Consider the following 20,813-nt stretch of genomic DNA (forward strand, 5'->3'; position numbering starts at 1 on the left):
CCCAAAATAAAGTCTCTCACTGTCCATTGTTTCCCCATCTGTTTGCCATGAAGTGATGGGACTGGATGCCATGATCTTCGTTTTCTGAATGTTGAGCTTTAAGCCAACTTTTTCACTCTCCTCTTTCACTTTCATCAAGAGGCTCTTTAGTAAAGGCATTTTTATTTTTTATTTTTTTTGCAGTGAAGCTATATAGAAGTATTTAGTGAGCAGCTACTGTGTGCCACGCACTGTGGTAGACACAAGAGATGCCAGGATGAGTGAGGTACAGTCTTTTGTTTGTGGAGATTAGTTTAATAGGAGTGACTTGGAAATAAGTGTGTTCAATAGATTGTTGTAGGTAAATAGATGGTAAAAGTACAGTGGACCAGTTCTACCTAAGTCTGTAGACATGATTAAATTTGAGGGGAAAATATCCTCTCTGTTATAATAATGAAACTTTGTTAGTAATTGTAGGACTTTAAAATGATTTTGTTTCTCATCCTTCTGGAAATCAAGAAGCAAATAATAGAAGCATGCCCTGGAATTATTCTTAAGATTATGATTTAAATGTTATTAGTAACAGAAGTACTATAAAGAAAGCTGAGCACCGAAGAATTGATGCTTTTGAACTGTGGTGTTGGAGAAGACTCTTGGGAGTCCCTTGGACTGCAAGGAGATCAACCAGTCCATCCCAAAGGAAATCAGTCCTGAATATTCATTGCAAGGACTGATGTTGAAGCTGAAACGCCAATATTTTGGCCACCTGATGCGAAGAGCTGATTCATTTGAAAAGACCCTGATACTGAGAAAGTTTGAGGGCAGGAGGAAAAGGGGACGACAGAGGATGAGATGGTTGGATGGCATCACTGACTTGATGGACGTGAGTTTGGGTGGACTCTGGGAGCTGGTGATGGACAGGGAGGCCTGTTGTGCTGCGGTTCATGGAGTCGCAAAGAGTCAGACACAACTGAGCAACTGAACTGAACTGAAATATCTCTCTGATGCTGGGTGTTCCATTTTAAAATATTGGAGATTTGTCCTGTTCTTACAGCTTTTAAAATGTATATGCTTACAACTGAAACAGAACATACAAATGACCTACCAGTTATAAAATGTTGATCTTTTTGTTTGTAAAAGCAGGAGAAGGAGCTGGATAAGTGGGGGGACCCTGTGAAAGGAGGCTGTGATGGCATTTGGGAAAGTGTTGGAAGGAACTCAGCTGAGCAACAAGGTACAGACCTTCTCACAAGGAGGACGTTCACATCCCTCCTCAACCCCACTCACCCTCCTTGTTGAAAACTGGGCTTCTGTATAAGAATCTGAAGAGATGTGTTATGCATATTGAATGAAAAGTTTTAAAATCAGAGCATGACATTGTAGAAGATGTTGACACCATGCTACTTAGTGAGATAATAGAAATATTTTGAATGGAAAGGTACAAATCCTATTTATGCTGACAAATAAAAGCTAAAGTTGAGGCTTTAGGTTTGTTGTTTTGAACACTTTTATCGTCTCAGACAGTGCATATTACCAGAGGAGGACTGTGAAGATGTGTGTGGAAGCTTGTGTGGCTCTTGTGAAGTGGAAGTTGGGGCATTTCTGAGGGCCTTTGGGTTTATGGCCTTGGTTCCTTCCTGAATTGACTTTCCGTCTTTGGCTGCCCCTGCCCTTGATCATGACCAGTTAGGCTGTTTTCATAATTGCAGCTATGATGAGAATCTTGTTGTTATGTTGTTTCCAAGTTAACATGGAAAGAGGGAAGGAAGCCAAATGATTTTTCTAAGATTATTGCTCTAGTGGGAGAAGGAAGAAGGAGAGAAATGGGTTCTTGAGGTTGTACTTTTTTTTTTTTTTGATGAGACACTTGTTTAATGTGGAGTTAACAGAGTTGTGAGAGGCGGGGGTGGGACTGTGCTGGAGGGCTCACAAGCAGCGGATCAGAGTCCCTCCCAGCGGAGGGGTAAAAAGATTGGAGGTTCTGGATCGTTCCTCACAGAACCACCAGGGGGAGCGTTTGGGTAAGGACGTCAAAGTCTCCTGGGATACCACTCCAGAATAAATTTGGTTGCAGAGCAGGCATATGTCACTGTAAGTGCCGAATTTAATTTCATCTCTCACAGAATGACCATTTAAAATGAGTGGTATTTCAGGTTCTCAAGTGACTGGTTTCCCTTATTTTGTTTGTTTTTAATTGTATTTTGATGTTTCTATTATTTCTCCTCTGAGCATTCCTTCCAGTCTTGGATCTAGAACATGGCAAGATAAATGCTGAAGTTTTTACCAATGGTGCCTATTAAGATTTTTATTATTAAAAAAAAAACTTTATTATTGAGGTGTCTTAGTTCATAATCCGACTCAGTGGACATGAATTTGAGCAAACTCTGGGAGACAGTGGGGGACAAGGAAGCCTGGCCTGCTCTAGTCCATAGGGTCCCGAAGAGTCAGACACAACTTAGTGACTGAACAACTACAAGAACAAAATCTATACCAAGAAGGTGATCACAAATAACTGAAACATTGTTTAGGCACCATCGATACTCAGCGCCTCTTCTGTTTGAAAGATGAGATGGCATTAAGGAACTCATAGACATGGATAATTTACTCAGAGAAATTCAGGAAAAAAGCACTTGCTGCCTGCATGCATTGCACGGGAAAGGAAAGCCAGCAGCAGCAACCCAGGGACAGGCTTGTATGTCTTATTTTTAGGCTGAAAGGTCTGTATGATAGTGACTCTGCTGTGCCCTGCGTACTGGGCACCGTTTTCCTCCCTGCAGCATCTTTCTCTCAGCTTGCTTGTGGTTTCTGCTTCCTCATTTTTTCTGCTCGCCTTTGGTCACCATAGCTGGTTAAGCTCTTTACCTCATAATGTTTCATCTTTAGCTCGCATTACAAATTGACTCTCTGCTTTATCCTAGTCGCGTTCCTAAGAGAGGACTGATTGATAACTTATGTTAGTGCATTAGGAAACTTCACAGCTGTGAAAGAGCCACGGACTTATTGGAGCCAACCTGATCTCGCTGTTCAGTGGCATCACGTTGGTATCTTAGTAGCTGGCCACTGCGGTGGGAATCTTCACAGCATGGAAGTTGGCAAATGCCACAAACCAGAGCTCACAGCCTGTACTTCTTCCCTCCGGAAACTGGTTGCTAAGCTTTTACTGGCATACCACTGGGTAGGTGTTGATATGCATAAGCTTGACGATGCACTGTTAAGCAAGAAAAAAGTAAGATCTAGAATTATATATAGAATGGTTCTAGTTTTTAAATAGAAAAGGGGCATTTAAATATATGTGCATGTGCGTACATCCATGCAGATTCTTGTACAGTGTGGAGAAGAGTTTTGGGAGAGAATGGTGGCTGCTTCTAGGAGGGGTCTTAGGCTGGGACTAGAGCGTACACAGTCGTTCAGATCAGAGTTCAGTTTTAGACACTGAGTGTGTAGTTGATTCTGGACATTAAAAGCCAATAAAGTTCTTATATGGTCGTAATGTCAGTAGTCAGTATAGTGTACTTCAGTGTTAAACATAATGATGAGGTGTGTAGGAAGCAAATACAAGCCTGAACTGACAGTGTCGTGGTCAGATGGCTTCACTCTTCCCATGTGTATCAAATCCATAGCCACGCCCCTTTGTATATTATTTCATATCAATATTTGACCATGACTTTTCATCTCTCCCTGCTTTGTGTGTTCTGAGATTTCTAACAGTCCTCTTAGCTCTTTTTGGTGTCTTTTATATGTAAGCGTTTACCATATTGCAATAATACCGTGATCTGTATGTTGCCTAGCATCCACTTTCTTCTTGAAGAAACTTTGTATTCCCTCTTCTAATGCAGTCTCGTAACTCTCTAGGCAGCTACCCAGTTGGCATCTGGAAATGTCCAATTTTAGCCTCTGGAGATTTCACGGATCCAGTGTCTGCTCCTCATTTTGATTCTGTTAAAGAAAAAAATTATTCTAACACTTCCTACAACAATAAAGAAAACTTTGTTCAGGGCTGTTGCAAGGAGTGTCAAGAATATCACATTAGGGGAGAAAGATAGGGCTCAACTTCAAGTACAGTAAGGGATTTATCATTAATTCACCAAATGAGGGCTTTGGTGGGTGCAAAGTTACTAAGAGGAGACCTCAGTGAAGGGGGAATCTTGCTAAACCTGTGTAACAGGATTTTTGGTAGAGACAGGCCAGGGTTACTAGATATCAAGGGTGGAGGAGGAGAAATCTGACCAGATAGCAAAGGTGATGAGGTGTCAAGGGTGGGGGAATTCCCTGACTTAGCAGGATTCTTGCTACAGCTGGGTGAGGCAGGATGGAGGCCAAGGTCAAGGCTTAGTAAAGTTTGGACAAGGAGAGAGTCTTTGTCAGAGAAACCTTGTTGAGGCAGTAAACTGTGAATCATTGTATTAGTTTCCTGTTGCTGCCTGTCACAAACTTGGCGGCTTAAAGCAACAAAATTGATACTCCTACTGTTCTGGAGGATGGTCGTAGTTACACTGGGCTAAAGTCAGGTGTCAGCAGGGCTGATTCCTTGGGGAGACACCAGGGGAGATGCTGGGATGCCTCGGGGTGGTGGTGGGGGGCGGGTATGCCCTTGTCCTTTTGAGCTTCTGGAGGCTGCCTGCTTTCCTTGGCTCCTGTAAATGCAATTAGACTGGCATCAAATTTCTAATCAGCCAAAAGGCAACAAAGTTCTGAGGGAAAAAAAAATTATCATGAGCTTGGAATTCTGTATCTAGACAAATAACTGATTAAATATGAAGAAAAAAAAAAATTTACAGATAGTACAAGGTGTGTTGAGCTGAAGATTGACTCCCCACAACACCCTAATCTCTGAAAGGTGTGGATGTACCTAATATGTCAAAAGGGATTTTCGAATTGGAAGGTGATCCTGGATCATGAAGGTGGGGCACAGTGTCATCACAGGAATCTTATGAGAAGAGGACAAGAAGGTCAGAGGAGGGAGGAGATTTGAGGATGGAGGCAAGAGGTTGGAGAGATGTGAAGGAAGAGGCCAGGAGCTAAGGAAAGCAGGCAGCCTCCAGAAGCTCAAAAAGACAAGGGGACACCCAGTGCCCTGCACCCCCATGTCCTGGTTTATGATTTGGACTTTTAACCCTCTCCCTGAGCTTCTTGGAGAAGGAAATGGCAACCCACTCCAGTATTCTTGCCTGGAAAATCCCATGGACGGAGGAGCCTGGTAGGCTACTGTCCATGGGGTCGCATAGAGTCGGACACGCTGAGCGACTTCACTTCAGTTCATTTCACTTCTGAGCTTCTGAGATCTTTTGCCTATGTTGAATGTTACAGCTGGCCTAAGCTTAAGTGTAAGTTAAGTTTGATTGTAAACTTAATTCATTAGTGTAATTAATATGCATAAGCATGCCTTTCACATGGCTGTTTGCAGAGTAGTTTCCATATTGTAGGTCCCAACCCATTTTTTAAAATAGAAAGAAGGACACAATGAAGGGAAAAAGGCGAGACTCAACACTTCACAGGGCTGCCTTGCAGTAGTTACGCATATTGTATCATGAAACTTTATTTCACTTGTAAATGTGTGCTGTGTGGAATATTTCCCAAACCTTCCAGAATTTAGGCATTTGCTTACTGTCTGAAACGGGCTGAAGCTTTCACATTAAAAAGTATCACTAAAATTGTTATAAAATGTACTTGAGAAGAGTATTCATACTTAGTTTGTTTTAAATAAACATTTTTTTTGTTGCTCCAAGACAAGTTTTGTTAAAAGTAGTAAGAATGTGGCTAGTTTTGAAGTGCAAGATGAAGGCTTATTCAAAGCCCCTGTTTGTTACTAGCTGGAATGCTGGGTGTAGGCTGGTGTGGCTCATACTTGGGATGGAGCCTGAGAGGCATGTTTTTACCCTCAACAAACATCATCTTTGTTTGAGTATCTGTAGTCTGTGTAACCACAGCAAGGTCTTTTTTTTCTCCCTTAGAATATATCTCAGACCTTTTCTTTCTTGTGTTTGTTTCACAAATAGTTTAAAATAGAGCTGCCTTCCACTCTTCTGTTTGAGTTTGTTGCAGAATGTGTGAGGGACCACCTAACACTCTTGGTGTGCTTGCAACTGGAAAGCAGTAATGGAATCTTGGTATAGATAAATTTACTCTATGAGGACTGAAGCCGTTAATTCCCAGGGCCAGACTGGTTATCTAACAAAGGGTAAAGTACTTTTTACGTTAAAATATATATTTATTTAACATTCATCTGTCAAAATGTGTACGAGGAAAAATGGTCTGTCAATTTTGTGTCATTGGATTGAATTTAAAATTTAAAACCTTAGAGTCAATTGTTTGTTACAGTCTGGGGCTGTTACAATTCAGGTGGATGCTTGATTCTTAAAAGTTCTTATGTTTACATGGAATTAGAGGTGTTCTTAAAATGCTGTCGTTAATTTCTTCTGTACACTTGTGCCCCGAGATGTTTTATATGTACTTGAGTTTTTAATCCAAATGTCTTTCGATCCTTAACTGCTTAAAATGTGCCTCTTATACTTTAAGACATTCTTATATTAGATGGAACATCAATTAAAATAATTTGTTTGAATTTGAGTTGAATACTGCGATAGGTTTCTTGTTTGATGACGTGTGGTGTAAGTGCCCAGGACCACTGCTCTTGTTTAGTGGTTGCCTGGAAGTCGGTGCACACTTGCACAGACACAAGACAGCTGCGATGCCCTCCGTGGTCAGTGTTTTTAGGGCAAACTCTTTGTTGTGCAGTGGAATTTCTAAATAAGCAATCAGAACAAAACCATAGGCATTATTCTACTATAATTTTTAGTAAACTTCTCAACTGTAGATAAGACAGTGTGAAGCATAATTTAACTACATTGAATTCTGCATAAGGACACTACTTACTGGAAAGATGATTGCCTTAAATGATGTCTCTACACTCAGTGTCAGGAAAGATTGGCATTTCTATTTAGTCTGTTCAAAGAAGCAGGTTTGGCTATATTTTATAAGATAAGTTTGACTTTAAATCTGTTCTCTTTTACATTTATTAATACCACAGATTTTTCTCCTCATGGGGAAATAACAAGAGCTTTCTAAAGGAATTTAAGACTAGCACTTAATTGATTCATAATCAACTGCGCTAATCATTTTGGTCATTTTTCTTTCATAACATTAGAGCACAGTTTCATCCAGTTCCAGTACAGCCTCTATTATTGGCTAGGTTTTCCTTTCTAGAAATTTCTGGACTGGAGATGGATTCATGTAAAGGATAGTATCTTAGAGCCACAAAGATGTTTTCTTGGGATATTTTGTGTCTTCATTTCTCAGCTCTATACTGTTTCCAGTTCTTACCTTTATAATTTTATTAAACTTTTCATTGTTAGAAATATAGTTGAGATTACTAGGACTAGTAGCAGAAATAAGGACTGGTATAAAATACTTCCAAGAAAGCCCTCATTTATTGAATTTTGCCCAGTCACCATAGAAATTCATGCTTAGTTGTTCTGATAATGGAAATGGAAATTTCTGTGTGGTCAGGGTTCCTAGTTTGAGTTTAATTTCTGTTCATTTGCTTCCCCTGCCCTTTTGGTAGGTGTATGAATGCAATGTGTTAAAACTGGGTAAAGGAAGAGGGGGAAAGGAGTTGAGGAAGGTTCCTAAGTCTAAAATAAGATAATTCGTATGTGTATAATTGAGCTGAGTATCCCAGACTTCTGAATGCATCCCATGTATGCCAAGTCGCTTCAGTTATATCCAACTCTTTGCGACCCTGTGGGCTATAGCTGGCCAGGCTCTTCCGTCCATAGGATTCTCCAGGGAAGAATACTGGAGTGGGTTGCCGTGCCCTCCTTCAGGGGATCTTCTTGACCCAGGGATTAAACCTGCATCTCTTAGGTCTCCTGCATTGGCAGGCGGATTCTTTACCGCTGGTGCCACCTGGGATGCATTAGACCATTGTGGTATTTATTCACATTTCCCTCAAAGGTTCTTAATTGACACTTTGAGAAAAGCAGTAGCATAAACACTTTTTCCCCCAAATAAGCTTTAAGAAATTGACAGATTTCTGTTTTGCTGTTTTTACTATTATAAACAGCCTTGTGATTATCTCCTTGTCATAAATTTCCTAGAGGTGGAACTGTTGGGTAAAGGAGATGCCTGTTTTGAAGATTTTTGATATGTTTTATCAAGATGCTTTCCAGAGAGTTGATGCATTTGTGAGTCTACCAAGTGTCAGTGAGGGCACATCTCCCCACACTGTATTGAGCCTGAGTATTGTCAGTGCATTTTGGGGTCAGTCTGAGATAGGTGCAAAGTAGTATTTTAAAACTTGCATTTCTTTAGTTTCTGATGACTTGATTCCCCCTGGCCCCGCCCTGCATGTCTTGGCTTTTAAAATTAGCTTCTATTTTTGTCAGAACTTTACTTGGTGTAAAGATTTAGGATCTGTAAAACTTATTTTGAAAGATAATCTCACTTCCACACCCCTCCCCACCTGGCTGCCCACCCATAGAAGTAACTGCTCTCCTCCAGTCCCAGCTGATTGGTTTTGTATTTACTTCCAAAGCACTAGATAAGTGCCTATATTGGCACTTCCTGTTCTGCAGATTTAGTCATTATCTCATGATTTCCTGCTTTGGAGGGTGAGGATGGCTTCTCTGCACTCACCCTCTTACATACACACATGCCTCCCTTCAACTCTTAGGCACTTGACTTCTTTAGGCAACTGCTTGTTTTCAACCCCACCCTCTCCTCTTCTCTGGAACCTCCATTGCTGTGCAAGAGGGCAAGGATTTAAAGAACCCCCATGTTGTCAGTTTAGTGGGGTTTTAGGAGGAATGGATATAAAAGTGTGTGCTCCATCTGCCATCTTCCACTGGACATCCTTTTTGTGTCTTTCAGTGATCATTTAATAGAGTAATGGTTTAAATTATGGGCTGTAGATTCAGTATCTGAATTCAGTATTCTTCAGTCTGAATCCTACCGTTGCTGTTTACTAGCTGTGTGACCTTAGACAAGTCAGTTAAAATCTTTAAACCTTGTTTTTTGTTTTCCTTTTTTTCATCTGTGTAATAGAATTAACAGGATAAAGCCCGGAATTAAGTGTGATAAGGCCCGGAATTAAGTGTGATAAGGCCCATTAAGGTCTCCGGCAGGATCTTTCTGTCTGCCGGGCACTTTCTGAGGACAGGTTTGTCTCTGCTGTTGCTCCTGTGAGTTTCTTGCTCATGACCTTTGCCCAGTTTCCACTGGAATGCTTGTCTTCCTTCTTGACCAGAGGTGCCTTTTATATATGGCCGGTCATTGATCTTTTAATTTATGGGACTTGGGTGTGTAATCATATCCATACTATATTTTGATCTCTACTCATTGTCAGACTACAGTTTTGAAAGCTAACGTGATGGGTAATAAGAAAGAAGGGTGTGTGTTGTGGTAAAACTGCACATTATAATAGTTGGGACAGCTGATAAGGGGGACCTCAGAGGCTAAATGTAAAGAAATGATTATATTCATCATGTCAGAGAAATATATTTTTAAAACCCTTAAACTCTATCTTGCACTAGTTTATTTTGTGAGTAAATTACCTACATTTTTAAAAGCCTTCTTGAATGTTCTTCTCATCACCTGCCCAGGTGGATTTCATCTGAAAACTTAGAACTCTCATTTCCAGTTTCTACTTTAATTCTTATTTCTATGAAATTAGATCCAAATATAACTCTTGAGGGATAAGATTTACATATCCCCTAAGTTAATGCTGTGTTAACAGATTTGCTTTCTTTTGAGGGTGGTATGTAATACCAAAATAGTAGATATGTAGATATTTCAAAGTTGTAGTTATAGATACTTAACTCACCCTTGTAAGTTTATTTGATTTTTGCTGATTTGTCATTTTAGGCAGCATCAATTTATTGTTTTATTTTCACTTGCTTTGTCTTAGTTTTATGATTAATTAATTTTATAAATCTTTAAACAAAAGTTCACTGAAATTTGATCTCTCCACAGATTCAAACCAGGATGTAGCACTTAAACTTGCCCAGGAGCGAGCTGAAATAGTTGCTAAATATGACAGAGTAAGTATTCATCATTACTCTTTAAGTAATTTTTACTTTCAAAAATATAAATAGAAGAGGATTTGCTTTTTGGAGGGCTTAAATCACAGCGGCAGTTTGTTTATTTCCCATGACTGCTGAAGTCCTCTTGTTTCTCTGGCTTTGTCTACGTAGTTTCTCTCCCTCCATCCCTCTTCTCCAGCCACGCTGGTCGCCTGTTATTTCTTCCAGGCTTGCTCCTGTCTCAGGGCCTTTGCACACACAGGCTGTTTCTTCTGCCTGGAGCACTTGTGTGCTGGATACCCTTATGCCCTTTTGCCTCCTCTTTTTCTTTGCCCCTATGCTACCTCTTAGTGAACTCTTCTCTGACCACACTGTTGAATATCCCGCTCCATCCTCTGGCTCTCTCTATCCCCTTTCTCTTCTTTATTTTTCACCATAGCTTTTAAAATGTCAGCATATTTTTTATTACATTTTGTTGCTTGCTTGCCTACCTAGAATGTGAACTCTCTGAGGGTAAGAATTTCTCTTGTTTGATTTGCTCTTGTATCCTAAATACCTACAACAGTTCTGGCTCATAGTAGGTATTCAATAAATGTTTTAATTACATTAGTATATAGAGTTAAATACCCATTTTATTTAATTGATATGTGATATTGAAAATTGACAACATTGATCTGAAATTTGAATTGGTACATGATGTATAATCTCTAGCTTTTTATCCTTAAGTTAGTTGTGGAATCTGGCTTTTGATGCCCCAGAATTTCACAACTGTTGACAATTTACATATGTCCTTATTAGTACCTTTTATCTCTTGAGATCTATAATGAGTTGTAGCTGTGATCTATAAATGTCATGTTTTGTATTTATATTGGTTGCCTGTAGTTTTGTATGTTATTTTCGGTGATTTGTGAGAATAACAGGAACATGCAGGCAGGGCTCAACTTAACAGTCTGTTCCCAGAGTTTGTTTTTAAGTTGCTTGTTTGAAACATCAGACACAGTTTCCTATTATTATGACTAGGTTTTAGCATACTCTGCAAGAAACCTAATTAATTTATTTAACTGCTTAACTAATTTAAAATGAATAGAACCATCATTCTTTCATACTTGTGTGCATTTTTTTTCCTGCAGTTAGCACTAAGTGACCAGGTCAGGTGTCATGCGAGGCCTTGGGGAATCACTGCACAAATAAGAGTTACAGGGGTGCTTTGTCCACAAGGTTTTCACGTGTGAGCTGACTGACTGTTGTAAATACCCTCAGTGGAGACTCCATGAGACAGTCAGGTGCAGAGTGTGAAATGTGAGGGATGGAATAGGCCCTTCTGGGGCTCCTGCTCTCAGCAGTGCTGATGTTCACAGCTCAAGAGGGGAATGTGACGGGCAGTGGGCTGAGGACAGAGCGCTGGGCCCGCCGGCCCTCAGGAAGGACCCATGAGGAAGCCAGTGCGGAAGAGTAGGGCAGGGACGGGAGAGGCAGGGACGGGAGAGCCAGGGCACGGTGGTGCCGTGAGGTTGCGTGAGCAACACTGATGAGTGCGCCGCAACAGTTCATCCGATGAGGATGCTGGAGTGTCCATGTACTGATGGTGGGAGGCCGTTTTGGCCTTGGGAAGGATGGTATTAGGGCCAGTGGAGGAGGGAAGTGGGGAAGAAAGGGGCAAAGTATGTGGTCCGCTCTTCTGAGAAGTTAGGATGAAAAGGCAAGACATAGCTTTTTTCTAACCCTTGTTTTTTTGGTCTTTTTAAGAAATTATTCAGTTTTATACATTCCCAGTAACACTCTTCTTTGTCCCTTTCTATAGGGACGTGAAGGTGCAGAGATTGAACCTTGGGAAGATGCTGATTACCTTGTTTACAAAGTCACGGATAGATTTGGCTTCTTACAGTAAGTTGCATAGTTTGAAAGCTAGCTGACTTTTAAAATTATGTTTCTATCATCACCTATTGCATTGATTTTCTTTGTTTTTAATAGCATTGAGTGATTAAGACTCCAGGAATAGTCCTTCAGCCTGCTTTTCTTTTTCTTAAAGTTAAATTTCTGGCATTTTTTTTAACCTCTATGATTGAAATTGAACTATAGCTAAGAATATAATCTTTAATATTCATTGTGTTTTAAGAACAACATTAAGTGCGATAAATGAGTTGTATTAATAATTTAGCAGAAGTAAATGGAAATCAATAACAACTTGTATTTCAAAAATAATTATAAGGCATTTTATTTTATATAAGTGCATTTAAAAAATAATTAGCAGCCAGAACCTCAGTGTTATGCAGCCTAAAAATGAACAGTGGAAGAAATGCCATTGATCTTCCTTACAGTTGGAAGTCTCTTTGTGTTATTGCTTCTCAAAATTAATTCCATCTATCCTGAATTTGTTCTACAAAGAGTTGAGAAAGGTCTGGCGCACTATAAAGTAGTTAGAGTGGTTTTGACCCTTGTCCTGCACTGATAGGGGTCTGCGAGTTCTGGTTCCAGCTTTGTTTAAACAGATTCCCCAGGCTGGCGACTCTGCTACATCTCTATAGTTCGTTTGGTTCCATACAGTTTATTAATTACCTTTGCCACTTATTCACATTTTCCCCAGTCTCATTTATTCTGAAGAGGAAAAAGCCAGGGATTTTTATTTTATGACACATGATTACATTTTGAAGAATAAATAAAATTTCTTAGGGGGTTCCTGGCAGTAACTTTGTAGTACTCAGACCTTCTTTTTTGTTTCCATTCAGTTTTTTTGCATTTACAAGATGTTTTGTTGGATCATGTTTTTCTCAGGGTCTCAAGCAAACAGAAACAGTTGTGGGAGTTAGAGAGTATGTGCTGTTCTTCTGGCTTTGCTGGTTTCAGTTAACTATCTCACGCCTTATCTGTGAAACAGAAATCATTAACTGCCTGCATACTTAGGGCTACTTGAAACTTTGAAGAAATAAAATGACAGAATACTACCTACAGGTCTAGACAAACCTCAGGTGTTATGCTACCTAATGATATCAGCATATCCGAAATGTTCTCCTGAGTAGTTGCAATTAGAAGACTTTGAATTTCAACAGACCAGCAAGAGCAGTCTTTAACTATGATGAAAATACTATTCTTAAAGGAACCCCCCACTTTCACTTTTTTATAAGTAAATCAGACTTGGCCACAAATGTGGCAGGAGGTGATTTTTACCCTTGTGCGGGTTCATGTGCAGATCTGAGGTATGTGAATGCTGTTTGAAGGACACTTTGAGCATTTGGCACCATCAAGATCAGTGGGTCCCCAAATTTCCTGCATGTTAGAATTAGCTGGAGAATGTTTGTTTAAATAGATTTCTGGGTTCTATCTCAGATTTTGATTCACAAGGTAGGCTACAACTCAGCTGATTTTTGACCTCTCCAAGTATTTGTCATGGCAGTGAACCACTCTAAAAGATGTTTTTATCAAAAAATGGTCTAATACAATACAAAATAACATGAAAAGGGCTTCCCTGGTGGCTCAGAAGGTAGAAGAATCTGCCTGCAATGCGGGAGACCTGGGTTTGATCCCTGGGTCGGGAAGATCGCCTGGAGAAAGGAATGGCTACCATCTTGCTGTATCTCACTGTGCACACTGTTTCCTGAACCCAGGATAGGCAAGGCATGAGCTAAGAGGCTGGAAGAAGACTCAGGGAGCCGTAGGAACTGCAGACACGTTTATTCTCTCCTCTCATGGCTGTTGTAACAGACGTAGCATAACCTAACACAGCACAACCTCTCTCCTGGATGACGCAGCAGCTGTAGCAGCAGACGTGCTATATTCTCCCCTCTCATGGCTGACCCAACGGACACAGCCATGCCGCAGCACTAAATGCTGCCGCTTCCTAGCTCAGGTATGCATACAGCACCTCCTGACACGCATGTTCAGTGCTATAAATGATCTCAGCTGTTACATAGTCATTATTTACAAAACGTGGAGCAAGAGGGCCTGAACATGCCATCTTGGCTAATTTGCTGTCTCCCCACAGCAACCCAGTCCAGTATTCTTACCTGGAGCATTCCATGGACAGAGGAGAATGGCAGGCTACAGTCCATGGGGTCCCAAAGAGTGGACATGACTGAGCAATTAACACTAACACATATGAAAACCTCTTACATTCCAAAAGGGCCTGTGAGTTACCTAAATTCTCTTTCCTCGTTGCTTATAACAACTAGGTTCTGGCCCAGAAACCTAACCTGTATTTGGCAATCTAAAAATCACACTCAGTTATTCCACATTTGTTTTCACCTCTGTGCTCAGGTCCATTTGTCTCTAGTGGGAAATAGACCAGTGATTTACCTTAATAATATTAGCTCGTATTTATTGAGCACTTACTGTGTGCTGGCACTGTTCTAAGCTGTTTACATGGATTATTCCTTTCTAAACCTCTTAGACATAGGTACTCTTTTTATCTTTCTTAAGATGAACGGAAGCTCGGAGAGGTCAAACAGCTTGACCAGGTTCTGCTTGCAGTAAATGTCAGCTCCGAGGAACTGACTTTGGCAGCTCACGGCAGAGCCTAAGTTTGGAACTTCTGTGTTCTACTGCCTGTTACTATTACTCCTCTGTAGTTTTAATAAGAGAAGCATCAGTGAAGCTCTTTGAAATGCCTGGAGGAAAATTAAAGGGGAGAAGAAGAATGCCTAAGAAGGGGGCCTGTTTGAAATGATTCCTCTCCTGAGATGGACGCTTAGATAGTGGTGAGCTCACCCAGTTTTCGGAAACAAGGCCAAACCAGTTCTCAGGCCAGCCCACTGAATTTTTTATTTATTCTGTGATGCAAACCTAAATCAGGCCCCATGAAGGAAAATGATGAACATAGAAATGGGGTTTAGTGTGATGTTGTACTTCATGGAATTTCACACAAGCATTGATTTTTGTTACAGCGCCTCATTTCAGTGAGACACTTTGTTTCAAGGTTGCTGCTGGTACCTCTGATCACTGGTCACTGAAGGCTGGGTTTTTCTGTGTTATTGAATAAGTTACCTGGTGCAGGCATCTAGACCTGCTCCCTGTCATACCTCCATCAAAAGAGCATTTCTTGCTGCTGTTTTAGTTCTTTGTAATTTTTTTATTGGTTCTATGGTAAACATGGGTTTTAAGTGTCAATAAAATGATACAAAGTAACTTTGTAGCCTTCTCTGAAGGCTGCTGACTTCATGTATAATGACAGTTTTTGTAACTTAAATTACTTGTTATATGTGAAGAAGGATGACCATAATTAACAAACACTGCACAGGACTAACTTGCTTTTATAGCGGATTTCACAATAAATATAAAAACTGTTGGCAAACCAGCCTGGCTTGCTGGTGGAACAGGATCATCTTTGTTTAGTATGCAGAAATGGGAAGCTGTCCCTAACTCTGTGCCTCTGATGCATCTGGAGAGTGGAGAAGTCCGGCTTATTTAAGAACTTAGAGAACTTTCAGCATTTGAACTTTCAACTTTTTTTTTTTTTTTCTTTTCAAAAATAGTCACTGCTCAACAAAGAATGCTTGGTATTTGGATAATGATAGATAATGCTTTTAGGCCACAAGTTATTAATAGAATTACAAGGAAACTTTTTCAAAAAAAAGATAAAATTAATACCAAGCCTCAGATTTTCAACCACTTCTTAAAAACATGTATACATTGTCTGAAGTTTAGTATAACTATATAAATACTTGAAATCCAGAATAATGGCATTTGTGTTAAAGAGTATCTGTTTTAATGACAGGGCCTTGAGAACTCCCCATCCAATAATTTTGACTAATTTTGACCAGTGTTAATCTAAGACAAAATTTGCTACAACATCTAAAGTGAAATTTAGTCAGTATATTGAGCTAACTGATTTTAACAAGTTAGTTAACTTTTAAGTTTCCAAATGAAACTTTATCTCATAGTTACAAAAGAACTCATCCTGAGCTATTGAAAAACTGAAAGTACATAAAATCTAGTAATTCCTTTAAGCTTACTAGCAGATTGAAAAAACAAATAGATCCAGGTAAGGTCCCTGTATTTCCAGCTGTGACTGTAGTTGTTTTTACTTAGTGTATTTCTGCGAGGCATAGCTTCTTGCTGTCAGCTTGGTGTTTTCTTTAAGCAGTCTGTAGGTGCCTCTTTTCATTAGAGGACAAACCTTTGTTTTCTAAAGCAGGAGTAGGCAGACATTTCCATGAAGACTAGATCTTAAGTACTTCTTGGCTTTGTGAACTGTATGGTCTTTGTTACAGCTATTGAACTCTACCATGGTAGCATGAAAAAAAAAATCATAGACAATACATAAATGAGCATGGTGGTGTTCTATAACATCTTATGGAAAAACCTGAATGAGCTTTTTGGGCAACCCAAAGTGGCTTAAAGACTTGAACATAAGACCTGAAACTCCCAAAAGAAAACTTACGTGGTACACACTGACTCGATAGACATGAGTTTGAATAAGCTCTGGGAGTTGGTGATGGATAGGGAAGCCTGGTGTGCTGCAGTCCATGGGGTTGCAAAGAGTCGGACACACCTGAGCAACTGAACCTGAAGCTCCTTGTCGTTGGTCTTGATGATGATTTTTTGGATTTGATGCCAAAGCAAAGTCAAACAAACAAACAAAAAGCAAGTGGAACTACATCAAGGTAAAAACTTTCTGTGTAGCAGAGGAAACCATGAACAAAATGAAAAGGCAGTCGACTGAATGGGAGAAAAGACTTGCAAATCATGTGTCTGATAAGAGATTAATACCCAAAATATATTAAGAATTGTATAACTCTAGCCAAAAAAACCCTCCAAACAATCCAAGAATGAGCAGAGGATCTGAATAGATACTTTCTATTCAGTAAATAGATACTTGATGTACAGATGACGAACAAGTCCATGAAAATGTGTTGAGCATCACTAGTCATGAGGCAAATGCCAAGCCAAATCACAGTGCAGTATTACATTGCTCCTGTTAGAATGGATATCACCAAAGAGACAAGAAGTAAGTTTTGGCAAAAATGTGGAGAAAAGAGAACCCTTGCACACGATTGGTGCAAATTGATGCAGTTGCTATGAAAAATAGTATGGAGGCTTCTCAAAAATATTGAAAATAGTATACTCCCATATGATCCAGCAAGTTTAACTTTTGAATATGTATCTGAAAGAAATGAAAACACTAACTCAAAAATATATCTGCATCCACTGTGTTCATTGCAGCATGATTCTCAGTAGCCAAGACACAGAAAGAACCTAAATGTCCATCAACTGATAAATGGAAATGTGATGTTTATCTACAGTGGCATATTATTCACCCATAAAAAAGAAGGAAATTCTACCACAACAAATTCTAGCAACAACAAAGAGAAACCCTGATGGAACTCTACTAAGTGAAATAAGTCAGAGAAAGACAAATGCTCACTTGTATGTGAAATCTAAAAACAGAAAAACCCAAACTCATCCATACAGAGAACTTATTGGTGGTTGCCAGAGGTGGATTCATTCTTTAGGATCTGCCTGACACAGACTGTGTAGCTGAACAGATGGTTCCCATCTTTCCACAGACACATGCAATGCTTGGTTCTGGTTCAGTGTTGACAGCCGGCACAGTTAGGCCTATTAGTCTTGTCTGGTGAATGGGAGGATGCTGAAGAACTTGACCTGTGGTGGCAGCCAGAGATGGCACTTCATTTGCAGTTAGGAATGTTCAGTGTTAGGATATGTTCAAGTCAGCCACGCAAAAGGTTGCTCTTGCCCAGGGCAGCCCACTCACCCCAGAGATACCACTCTTGGTGCACCCAAAGGTTGCCAGATGTTCTTATTCTTTCAAGATGTCCCTGCTGACCCTATCACTTAGCAAGTATGTTCCAGTGATGTCCACAGGCCTTCTTCTGCCAGTCAGTGAAGAATGGATGTGTGCCATTCATACATCACTGACCCCAGTAATCAGATCACAAATTAGCAGGGAAAGTTAAACTAAGAGCATAACAAAAGCTATTTTAAAAAGGAAAAGAAAAAGATGAGTAGCCACTTATAAAAAAGCAACTTATATTCTTCAAAATTTCTTTTCTTCTTGAGAATTAATTTCTTAGCCTGTTTTTCATACACTTTTGCACAACTTGAATATAGATACAAATCTAAGTTTGAACCCACTGGGTTAGATACTGCTAAGCATCTCTGTATTAGGGTGAGTGATGGTGACTGAGTGAACATGTTAGCTTTCTCATCTGTGAAATGGGGGGTTGTACCAGCTCTCTGAGGTCTCTTTCAGCTCTTAACACTCTGTGGTCAGTTTTGTTGCTATAGCTTTATGCTTCACCTAAGAGCTCTTCAGAGTAGCAAAATAATGCTTTTGAAAACACTGGTGGGAGGCGGGAGGGGGGTTCATGTTTGGGAACTCATGTACACCCGTGGCGGATTCATGTCAATGTATGGCAAAACCAATACAGTATTGTAAAGTAAAATAAAGTAAAAATAAAAATTTAAAAAAGAAAAAAGAAAACACTGGACACAACATGTGTTCTTAAAAGTGTTACTGTCAGGTATGAAGAGAAAGGCAAAAATATGTATAGATCTTGTCAAAACCAGACTTCCCTGGTGGCTCAGATGGTAAAGAATCTGCCTGCAATGCGGGAGATTTATTTCCTTATACTAATTGTTTTGAACACTGATTTGTTACGGGCTACAGTTTGAGACAGAAAGTGGAGGTGATGGTCTTGGGTAGAGGTGGGCAGATGATGGCCTGTGGGCCAAATCCAGCTCTCCACCTGTTTTTGTAAACGTTTTATGGGAACTAAGCCACACCTGGTTTACATGCTGTCAGCATCTGCTTTCACAGTATGACATCAGAGTTGAGCAATTATGAAAAAGACTGTATGGTCCACAAAGCCTAAAATATTTGCTGTTTCAGTATTTACCTTTGCAGGAAAGGGTTGTTGACCCCTGGACTAGAGCAGTCTTGTCCACTGGAACTTTCTGCAGCCTTTGTGGAAGTGTTCTCACTGTATCCATACTGTTCAGTGTGGTAGCTGAGTTATGGCTTATGAGGCTGATGACTAAACTTTTAATTTAACTTCATTTTATTTTACATTTAAAATTAAACAGCCACCTGTGGCTAAAGATGACAAGATTGGGCAGAGTGGGCCTAGAGATCTGAAGACAGGAGATGTGGCTTCAGAATGTTGTTGTAAGTCTCTCAGTCATGTGTGACTCTTTTGCAACCCCATGGACTGTAGCGCTGCAGCCTCCTCTGTCCTTGGGACTCTCCAGGCAAAAATCCTGGAGTGGGGTTGCCATTCCCTTCTCCAGGGGATCTTCCTGACCCAGGTATATAGCCTGTGTCTCCTGCATGGGCAAGCAGATTCTTTAACACTGAGCCACCTGGGAAACCTGTTTACAGAATAGTTCATTGTTTTATGTTGAATGTTGGTGGAATGGAAGCTTACATAACTCTTGTGATGACAGGTAGATGGTTGGACATAATGTGTACCTACAGATTTATAATTAAAAAAAAAAATTTGCCCTGATTTCAACTATTTCACACCCATTGTTTTTCCTTTTCAGTGAGGAGGAGCTCCCATATCACAATGCAGCTATGGAACGGGTAAGTCCAGTTCTGTGTTCATTTTTTGTTACCGAGGAATTACATTCCTCAGAGGAAGAAAAGTTGCCACTTTTGTGATTGAGGGTGCCTTTATTACCTGTCAGTGCTGCTGTCAGCATTAAAATTTGACCCTCTGAATATCACTGTAAGAAAATAGTTAAATTAATGGTAATACAACTTTAGATTTTATGGAACTTGTGTAGGTACTTGGAAAAAAGGAGGGGTGGCCCTTAGCAGAGCCTGCACGTGGATGGTGGTTCTCCGTCAAGGCCGCCTCGGGACGTGGGCCTGGTGAGAGCACGTGCTCAGGAGCCCAGGCCCCTGTGCTGTACCACTGCCTGGGCACCTCTCCGGCACCACAGCTCCTCTGGCTCTGGTCCAGACCAGCCGCTCTTTGCAACACAGCTGTGTCACGAGGTTTCCTCTGCATCTCCCGCAGATGACTGCAAAAAGAGTTTGCTATAGTCAAATAAGTATGTTTCCATTTTAAAGACTTAAGTCTTATATATAGTAAACCTGCCGGGCTTTGGTAACTGAGTGGTTCCCCTTTCTCATTGCACTTGGCTGGGGCCTGGCTCCACAGCTGGGTGTGCTGACACTTAGGGACTGATCGTTCAGGGTCCTTTGGAGTCCCCCTCCCCGCCTCCCATTTTCTCATCTACCAAAAAGATGAACTGTAAGGATTCATGAATAGAGAGGGAGACTATTGATCAGGGACACTAGTCTGTTCGTTTATGTTTGATGGGTAAACAAGGCTGAGTTTCACAAAATGGAGGTAAAATTGGTGCTGGAATTTGAAAAGCATTTTAGGGAATCTAAAATCAAAATCTTCTGAAAATTAATACTGTAGTATAACATTGGATAAAATTGCTATTTTACATACGCCATGTAGAGAACCATGTAGGTATTTCCTGAGGTTGAATTCTCCAGTGACTTCCTGATTCTCTTTGTGTCATAACCTTGATGTTTGGCCAAAGGAATTTCTTTTAATAAAGCTGTATTACTGCTTAGCAACAATGTATCAAGCGGGGGCCTAGAATCAAGGCAGTAGCCTGGACTATCAGGAAAACATGACCTGGTTTCTGTTACTGTAATGCTAGCTGTTCAGCAGTGACTGGAGGCAGGCCAGGGGAGATAGTTGAGGGACATAACCGTGGCTTTCAGGGCCTGGTATTCATGTCATTTGAGGGCAGTGCTGCTGGAGAGAAGGCTGGTCCCTGCGGCCCTGGGTTGCTGGAGAGGGAAATGATGGTGCAGTGCTTTCTACCAGCTCCGCT

At 40.4% G+C, this 20,813-nt stretch overlaps 1 protein-coding gene across 4 annotated transcripts in view; it reads left to right on the forward strand.

Annotated features, from left to right (window-relative positions):
- The window catches only part of USP6NL (USP6 N-terminal like), a 142,678-nt gene that overhangs the window by 75,224 nt on the left and 46,641 nt on the right, over positions 1 to 20,813 (forward strand). For 3 of the 4 annotated variants that reach the window (XM_040248486.1, XM_040248487.1, XM_040248488.1), the window contains 3 exons: positions 9,949 to 10,016; positions 11,800 to 11,882; positions 19,497 to 19,536. In XM_040248486.1, coding sequence (XP_040104420.1) covers positions 9,949 to 10,016; positions 11,800 to 11,882; positions 19,497 to 19,536 — 191 coding nt within the window. Of the gene's footprint in view, positions 1 to 5,964; positions 6,158 to 9,948; positions 10,017 to 11,799; positions 11,883 to 19,496; positions 19,537 to 20,813 lie in introns of those variants that run through there. The other variant, XM_040248489.1, reaches the window with a different exon arrangement.

This window comes from Oryx dammah, unplaced genomic scaffold, assembly GCF_014754425.2.
Source record: "Oryx dammah isolate SB20612 unplaced genomic scaffold, SCBI_Odam_1.1 HiC_scaffold_10, whole genome shotgun sequence".
NCBI lineage: Eukaryota > Metazoa > Chordata > Mammalia > Artiodactyla > Bovidae > Oryx > Oryx dammah.